Consider the following 9,852-nt stretch of genomic DNA (forward strand, 5'->3'; position numbering starts at 1 on the left):
TGAGATATATAGGTTTACCATGTTCACCATTTAGAGTTTTCGGTGTTTCTTCGATATTTTCAATAATATTTAATGATGTGGCTAAGGACAGACTTTTTGCTTGCAATTTATCAATGGCTACAGATAGAAAATAGAAAATTAAATAATAAAAAAAAAAAATTTATTTAATGTATGCCAAGTTATTTTCAAGATTAGGTTTGTCTAAACATTTTTTTGTTTTTTGAATACTAATCGCTTCATCTTAGTCGAGTAATCCAATAATATGACGAACAGCTTGTGTATTCTCCCAATAATAGGTACTAGGTAGCTGCACGAGTACGGGCACACGAGACGACTGTATAAAATGAATTGACTATACAAAGTTGATAATCGGCGAATAATAACCGCAGTAGAAATCGATAACAAAAACCCAACAAAATCGGCAGATAACAAAAATTAGAGCCAAATACCTAATACGAAATTATCTTAGTATTATATTATACCTATATATAATCGCTGTACGTTGTAATCGGTCTATATTTACTTAATCCATAGGTACATTTACAATTTATTTGATAATTCGATTGACAAAAATCTAAAAATACTTTTATTAAAATATAATTTCATAAAATATGACAGAATTAGATTCAAAAACGGGTAAAAATACAAAAAAGCAAAATAAAATTTTTAATTTGAGTTCTCTGTATCATGAAACACATTTTTAGCTTACTCTGACATTTTTTAAGCATCTTGTAATAAATACGGAAGTGCTATAAAATCCCAACCCTGATTATAAGGGTCGAATGGTGTAAATGGTCCCAGGTATCGGCATTAATATTGTTCTATGCCTTTGCGCAAAAAATGTAGCTGATGCAGTTGAGAATAGATTGGTCTGCATCATGTATTAAAATAATACATATTTTGTCCAGACATACTAGACTAGCAGTTTTTTCGTGAGGATAACGGCCAACGGAGAGATAGGTACTCGATACTTAAAATAGGTATAATTTGCTCAAGCATTAGCTTGAATTCAGGCAGCATTCTATGCCATTCTACATCAGGTGAGTTCAAGACGTGTTCACCCTATACTGTGACCTACGTTGTGGTTGTTCATCTACAGTGAAACAACATATTAAAATAAAATATTAATTAAAAAAATAAATAAAAAACAATTAATATTAATATTAATATTATTTACATCATATTCTGTAGTTGTATAGAGTATGCTAGTATTGTGTACGAGTTCGCTTTGAGTCCGTGCTGTTGCCGCTGTGTACGCAGGACGTGGACTTGCTACCTATTAAATGATTATTTATTATTTTAATTCTAATATAATAATATAATATATTGTATTGCTTCATGTCTTCTTGTAGGTCACATCGGGAAATTAATAGGTTTTAAGCGAATTAGGTTTTGTTGTATTTTTTCCTCCTCGGCGTTATGTTGATATGCCGTTAAATTGATACAGTTTATCATTTTGTAAATTTCGTTCGTTTGTGTTCCGAATTGTTCGCATCGGACAGCAGCGCATGATATTATTAATTGTTACGTAACTATACGTCAGCCCGCTACCATCCACTCGCGAAGTGCTGTACTTCATATATTTTATTGTGGTTATTGACTCGGTATCATACATCAGTCGATGACTCGCCTTGCGTGTTGTTTTTTAATGTAATTAAGCCCAAAGCCTCGAGGAATATCTGATGGTGTATTACGTATAATAGATTACTACAAGATACCTAGTCCGATTAAAACGGTGGTTGGCTGCGATTGCTCTGCATGAAAGGGATTCATATGTACCTTTTTTTTAAAAATCTTTGTACTTTTGTATATACCTATTGATATTAATTTTTCCAGCATAATTATTATTTTCGATATTTAGTTATACTCATAGTATAAGTGTGATTTTTTTGGTATTAGGCCTTTCAATTATATCAGTGTTTTTCGAGGACAATACGAAGCGGAGCTTCAGCCGATGTGTGGGAAGCGTGCATGTTGACATGGAATTGATCTAACCTCTGAGAGCTTTTTTCACCTAACCACATCCGCTCACAAGACTGTGTCAAGCTCATCGCGCCGAAGTTAGACTACGTATTGTTGTTAATTTTGGTTAGGTACCTAATATTTGCATTGGTCGTACATAAGTGACATAACCACGTGATTTTATCATGTACCAGAGGTACCGTTTTGTTGTACTGCATATTTGTGCCCCGTCTATATACTTCTCCAAACGACGCATATTACGTTAAGTCACCGTCTACATAGTCTTACTTTGTCTACAATCTTTCATTTAGTGTTTACCACGATTGGTGATCTGTTGTACTCTTACGTTTTATTATTTTGAAATTTATTTTCATACAGTTATTATTATTTAAAATTCGCCAACATAATTGTACATTAAATTGTGAAGAGATGAACAACGAATTAAAAAAAAAGGTTAATGACAATTTATTTTAATAGATAAAAATTAAAATATAAAATGTATAATTATAGTTTAAAAAAAAATTAAGTGTAGAAAAAATAATAAAAAATAATTCATTAATCATATTCTTATAAATAAAGTTATAGTTACATATTATATACATTTAAAAATGTTTTCCTAAGTACTTATGGCAATATGGCCAGTTACTTTCCATTATTCCGAGTATAACACTTACTATTTTACTACTTTACTACTTATACTAATTTAATATTACAGGAATGATATATTTTCGTAAATATTTTCAGGCCATTATGAAACGTACTAATCGTACTATGTTTGATTACCTAATTAAGGTAAAAAAGATAAAAAGTTGTCACAAATTTCTGATGAAACTCCAACTAAATTGGATAGTAACGGTAAAACTGAAATACAAGTAACTTTATCACCGAAAACTTCTAATACTACATCCTCTCATTCCACTCTAAACACTGCATGTACGGAAAACAAAACTAATTGTAGTACGTATAATCGTGATTTGGGTGCATACATACATTCTTGTAATACTCTAACTGACATTGGTCGTGAAATGTTTTTATTGTCTAAGTGGCGTGTCCTTCAAAAGAATTTGAATTTCCTAATGATCCAAAAGACAAGCGTAATTTTTCGTTTTCAAGTGCAATGGCTTGAACAATATTCATGGCTCACATACTCTGTGCAAGAAAATGGTGCATTATGCACGTATTGTGTTTTATTTTTACATAATCAAGTTGGTCACTCAAGTAATGAAAATGTGGATTTGTTAGTTACCAAAGCTTTTAACCGGTAGAAAAATGCTAAACAAAAATTTAATTCTCATCAAAATACTAATTATCATAAATTATGCAAGCAAAAAGTAGATGATTTTCTTTTAATTATTTCAAAGAAACAAAAAACTGTAGCTGAACAATTAAATTCAGAATATGCACGACAAATACTTCAAAATCAGTTTAAGCTATGTTCAATTGTAAAAACAATTATACTGTGTGGTCGGTTAGAATTATCAACAAGAGATAAAAAAGATTATGGTAAGATTAATACTACTGTGAAAGATAAATCTGAAGGAAAGGTCCGCGCCCTTTTAAAATTTAGAGCAAATGCTGGCGATGAAATTTTAAAAGATCATTTAGAAACTGGGGCAGCAAATGCACAATATACAAGCGCAAAAACGCAGAATAAGCTAATTGAAAATTGTGGTCAAGTAATTACTGAACAAATAGTGAATAAAATAATCAGGGTGAGTTTTTTTTCCGTAATGGCCGATGAAACTACCGACATAGGGAGACTCGAACAAATGTCATTATGTGTTCGATATATTGATCCTGATAACGAAGTTCCAACAATCCGAGAAGATTTTTTAAACTTTGTTGTTGACTCGGATTTAAGTGGTTCTGGTTTAGCATCAGTTATTTTAGAAAACCTAAAAAACCATGGTATTATTTTAGAGAAAATGGTCGGGCAAGGGTATGACGGCGCAGCAGCAATGAGTGGCCATTTAAATGGCGTTCAATCCATAGTTAGACGCACGTTTCCAAGAGCTTTATATGTACATTGTAGTGCGCATTCATTAAACTTAGCAATTAGTGATGCATGCAAAATATCGGCTATTAGAAATTGCGTAGGAAGTGTTTCAAGTGTTTGCACTTTTTTTCGGGGCTCAGCTCAGCGAACTGAAGTTTTAAAAAAATGTATACAAGCACAAACTACATTGTTGACCAATATTAAAATGACACTTGTAACAATGTGTGAAACAAGATGGGTTTTAAGACATGACTGTATCAAACGATTTAAAGAAATGTTTATTCCAATTGTTAATGCATTAGAACACTTGGAAAAATCAGTGAATAAAGAAACATCAACTACAGCTCATCAACTTTCAAGAGTTATATTAAATGGTGAATTTTTTATTTCTTTAAACGTTTTAGAAAAAATGTTTTCATTAACGCTTCCTCTATGTAACCAATTACAAAGCATAAATTCTGATTTAACTGCGGCAATTAATCACATAGAAAATGTTATAGATGTTTTAAATAAAATGCGTTCAAATTCAGATGATGAATTCAACATAATTTTTGAGGAGAGTTATACGACACTTGACGAGTTAGGGTGTGATGTTAGTATACCACGTTGTATAAAAAAACAAAATAATCGAAATAACGTTCCATCAACTTCCCCTCACGAATATTACAAAAGATCTGTATTTATACCATTTTTGGATCATATGACAACTCATCTTAGCGAACGTTTCTTAAATCACAAAGAAGTTATATCTTCCTTAGAAACTTTACTTCCAAATCATATTTAAAATACTTCTAAAGGGCCGTCTAGAGAATGCTTAGATTTACATATTTCTGTATTACCAGATAGTGGTGCTTTAAAAGAAGAGTTCTTGCTATGGAAAACGAAATGGCTGAAAATAAACAAAAATGAAAGACTATCAAATGCATTACAACTTCTTTCTGAATGTAATGGTATATTTTACCCAAACATAACAAAAATGTTAGAAATATTGGTAACTCTTCCGGTATCAACTGCAACAGCAGATCGTACTTTTTCAAGTCTACGCCGCATTAAAACATACTTGAGGTCAACAACAAGTGAAAGTCGACTGCTTGGTTTAGCTCTACTTTCAATTCACAACAACATACCAGTAAATCCAGATGAAATTTTATCAAAGTTTGCATCAGTATCAAGAAGAATGGACTTTATTTTATAGATAACTAATTTATTAATTTTTATTTTATTTTTGACTAAACAAATTTACATGAAATATTAAATTTTTTTTTACTAATACAGTATATACTTACATTTATTTGAATTATATAGTTCTAAGTATTGAAGTTTAACTTTAAAACTTTAAGGTTAAACTAAACCACCCCCAAAAAGAAATCCTGGGCACGCCCCTGGTTGGATTATCAACATTTCTCGTGGCTGCGTACATATAGTAGTGATCTTTCTAACCTCCTTAACTCGGGAGGTTACTGGTTATGCTACATTTCTTAAATTTTGTATAGGGCTTGATTTAAATGCTTCAGTGCATAGCTATATGCTACAGCTTATAGAACGTAGTCCATTATAATTAGGCGAGAGTGCTAGAGCTCTAGGGGGACCTAGGGGCCGCTCCTCATTCCTAAGCTCGTAATTTTTAAAAATCGTACCAATAGAGTTTAAAAAAAAATTATTGTTATATCGAAAGTTTTCTGAAAATTATGACTTAGCACCACGTGTCAGCCCTGAATTGATCCACAATATGCCAAATATTATTACAACTAATATCTATAATATCTCAACTTACATTCTAATGATTAATTATTTATTATGATAAGTTTATGACCATAAACTATAATATCTTACAATATTATAAGTACCTACTTATTGCTATTTTTTGTATTTATAGCATTATACATTTTTTACGTGTTTGGTTTAAAATAAGCGTAAAAGGTAAATATACTTTTTAGTTTTTATTGGTATATTATATTACCTATCAGCTTGCAAGCGTTAATTCAAATTCATCAGAGGCAAAATTAATTTTTATATCATATAGAAACCTTAACATATAAATATATAATGTATTCTTTAAATAAAAGAGTACTGTACATCTTATAAGTTTAAGTTTGGGTTTTTTTTGAAAATTTTGTATACAGTTTTGTACACATCATTTAAAAAATAAATATGTGCGAGGAATGTTAACTAATATAAAATTGCCTACACAAAATACCTTAAAAATGTTTAAATGTACTGAAATAAGTTTATTTACTGTTTGAAGCCAACTGTATAATACATGTAATACTATTTTTCGTTGATTTTATAGTACATTTTTTTATTATTTTGTAAATAGGCTATTTTTCAAGTAGTTATAAGAAATTCATTGAATTTGCCTATATAAGCCCCTTTCATTTATATGCGTAGGTAAGTAATTTAAATAATTAATATGTAGACAATATTTAAATGAATATATTTTTAAACTTTGATTTGAATTAAAATATTTTACATACATAAATAATAATGAACTTATATTTAGTTTATGTACCCATAACTAGAATAAATAAATAAAAAAGCGGGTAAGTGGATGCCGCTCTGTTGTTCAATGGGTTACAATGGATCACCATAATCATAAAGGATGGTGTTAAATTTGAATTCAATGATATAATTGTATACGAAAAACGATTCTGAGCGAAGACGGTGTGTCAGCCTACAATATTACTTACCAAATAATTCAATACATTTTATGATGATACTGTGATTAAAGTAATTTATTTTAGTATTTAGCATTAAGATAAAATTAGATAGGTAAAATTATATATATGAAAAGTCATTGGGTGTATAAAATATAACAATATATCCTCCAAAAATTTCAAGTATGCACTTATACACATATATTTTTGAATTATAAGAAAATAACCTAAATCATTAATCTTGGTTATTTAATAATATGTACCTAATTCCGTTCAAATTTGAACATAAAATAACTATAAAAAAAAACTTTGTTTATATAGCTTTTAGATTTGTTGGTTACAGAAGTTACTATTTCTGTGCAACTTTGTTTTAAATGTTTGATCCTTAGCTAGAAAAGTTAACATTTTATAAATATGCAACTACAAAATAATTTGTACATTCTCAGTTTGATTAATTTTGTCAAAATTTGAACTTTTAATGCTTATAAAAAAAAATAGTACCTATATATTTTTAATATTTTTCAACTGATATTGTAAATACTCGTATATACCAGTAGCCGTGTATACTATTTCAAAGCGTTCTGACCCAACAAATAAAATTTTATTGACATTTATGGAAAAAAAACTAAAAAAATTGAAAATTGTCGACATAAACAGTTCAAAGCTTTAACGAGTTAAAATATTTAAAAAAATTCCATCAAGTATATGAATTGATAAAATAATCATATGGTGTGTGTAAATTTCAAGTATCTACATCAAGTAAGAACATTGCTGAATGAGAAATTGAGGTAATATCCAATGTTGTAAAAATTTCAACTTCAGTCTCAGGTTAGGTTAGATTTCCTTCTACTTTCCGGTAGAAATTTTATTGTTGATGGAGATGGACAAACTTTTGCATACAATTTTTAAATCTTAGAAGTTCATAAAAATTTTAACTTTTTTATCTAACTCAAAATAATTTGTTTTTTTCGAGATGTTTACGAATTTTGTCAAAGTTCTAAATTCAGACGTTCATAAAAAATATTGTGGATTTATGCTCAACTTTTTTATTTAATTTCTACCAAGGAAGGTGTGCACATTGCTTCCTGTACTCCACATCTACCCACTTAGGCAAGGTAGTAGGTAGTATAATGTTAAACAGTCAGCTGTCACCAATCACTTCAAAAACATTTATAAAAATAATGTGTTACAAATCTAAATAAAAGTATAATAATATAATGTACAATTTATATTTTTATATAAAATATTAGCAACTTGATTTTATTAGCAACCCTAAGAAATAAGAACTTAATACAATTATTGTCACATTTATATGATGTTAAAATGGGTTTAGTTTCACAGATATTTATACTTAAACAACTCAGTCAATAACAAAGCTTTTTTTTGTAGATTTAAAACCGTTTTAACTTCACTATGTAAATTAAGTAATTGTGCGATTATTATATATCATTGTTTTATTAACAAGCATGTCAAAAAAAAAAAACCAAAATCATGTAAATAATTGATACAATTTTATTTATAAAAGCACACAAATAAAAAAATTATCTTCAACTGGATTCAACTATATGTCTTTTATTAGTCATCTGTATTCACCACATTTTGGATCATAAAAACCCTCTTGAAGATATTGCAATCCTAATGTCTATTTTTCAAAAACTTAAACCTGTTATACCAAAAAAATATTTAATCTCTCTAATTATGCATTGTCACAACATGTCTGCCTTTAAATTCTGCCTCTTGATGAAACACTGCACCTCACATACATGGTAGTTTTACCTGATCAGTAATGTTGTAATACAATTTCTGGAATATGGTCAGTTAATTCTTTACATTAAATTCTGTTAGGAAGTATAACATTACTTAAACGGTAATATACTGTTGGGTAATCAGGTAATGTACAAGAATTAGACCATTAGGTTCATTGGGTTCCTCATTTATTATTATAGAATCTGTAAATCACTTATTAATAGCAGCTTGAGTTGTTTCTTTAACAGAGGCTTTACGACAAAAAATTCTAACAAAATTAGGTGTAATTTCAGTTAAAATTTTACCTTGTATGTTATTGACACTTAAAGCTTATACACATCTGAATAATCAGAAAATTCATGATGTTCCAATACAGGAGGTAGGTCTTGTGTTTTTTCATCATAAGAATAATATACTGATGAATCTGGTTCCCTGGTGCATTCAATTGTTCGAGGCACTTTTCTATCTTTTTATTAATTTTTAAGTCTTTAAAATGTTCCTGTCTTAGTAAAGTATTTAAGTATCTAATATTATGTTAATAGTAATTAGATAATACCGTTGGTTGTCACCAATAAACAACAGCAGAAAAATCTTGCTTACATTGTCTTCATGTTTTTGTTTTATTTCTTTTAAATCCATTTTTGAAAAACCACAAGGCGTACAACAATTGAAGTAGTTGAAGTGTACAGGCAAAACAGTTTAACATATACCATATTATACCTTAGATCACGATCACTGTTAGAACAGTCAACAAGTTTTCATTTTCCGAATTTCCTATTTAGTATTTACCTCTGTTTAAGATAGTATAGCGAGTATAGGTAGATATAGTATTTTTTAATTCTTAAACTGTGCAAAATCAAATACTATATATTAACTTTTAAGTCATATCATAGAACAATTCATACACTTTGTAATATATTGTTAAAATCATAGACCTATAATAGACAGTATATTATTGTACTACGGTTACATGCACAGCTAAAACAGATTTAACTCAATTCAAATTAGTTAACACCTGAAGTTAAATACTAGTAAACGGCTGTTAATTCAGTTTAATATCTATTCGGTGCATTTTAAATGTGAATTTACTGTTTTAGGTGAACCAATTTTACATTAAACTAAATTAACAGCCGTTTAGATGCATGTAACCTCGGGAGTTAACTAATTCAAATTTAGCACAAGCTGTGCATGTAAGATGTATAGTAGTAAGCAAGATGTATTAAAATTTAAACTCATAGAACTTATATTACCTTGTTTATATGCATCCTTTAATTCGAATTAACTTGATTCGTAATCAATTCAACTAAGGATACAAGTATACATGTACGTCAAAACAGTGTTAGTATAATACACTCACTGCCACCAAACCAGTTTACATGCACAGTTTAAACTTTAAACCCAATTACCCTAATTCGAATTAATAATTTCATTTGGTTGTTGTAGTGCGATCCGTTTATACCTATGAATTTTGTACTCCCGTAGTCAATTTATTAT

General features: G+C 29.2%; 1 protein-coding gene and 1 pseudogene across 1 annotated transcript; one reads left to right on the forward strand and one right to left on the reverse strand.

Moving 5' to 3' along the window:
- Window positions 1-611: 611 nt before the first annotated feature.
- Window positions 612-5,153, forward strand: LOC111037597 (52 kDa repressor of the inhibitor of the protein kinase-like). The gene is made up of 4 exons (XM_022320253.1): window positions 612-636; window positions 2,755-2,834; window positions 3,288-4,332; window positions 4,756-5,153. The coding sequence occupies exons 1-4, from the start codon at window positions 612-614 to the stop codon at window positions 5,151-5,153; spliced, it is 1,548 nt and encodes a 515-aa protein (XP_022175945.1).
- Window positions 5,154-6,936: 1,783 nt separating this feature from the next.
- LOC111037598 lies at window positions 6,937-8,997 on the reverse strand (annotated as a pseudogene).
- Window positions 8,998-9,852: the final 855 nt, after the last annotated feature.

This window comes from Myzus persicae, unplaced genomic scaffold, assembly GCF_001856785.1.
Source record: "Myzus persicae strain clone G006 unplaced genomic scaffold, MPER_G0061.0, whole genome shotgun sequence".
Lineage (NCBI taxonomy): Eukaryota > Metazoa > Arthropoda > Insecta > Hemiptera > Aphididae > Myzus > Myzus persicae.

Excerpts from the sequence above, each read along its gene's own strand:
- LOC111037597 (XM_022320253.1), top strand. The coding sequence starts at position 612 with ATGACAGAATTAGATTCAAAAACGG. Across the intron at positions 2,835-3,287 it reads ACGGTAAAACTGAAATACAA|CAAAAAGTAGATGATTTTCT; the intron begins GTAACTTTATCA and ends AAATTATGCAAG. Across the intron at positions 4,333-4,755 it reads TTCAAGAGTTATATTAAATG|GGCCGTCTAGAGAATGCTTA; the intron begins GTGAATTTTTTA and ends ATACTTCTAAAG.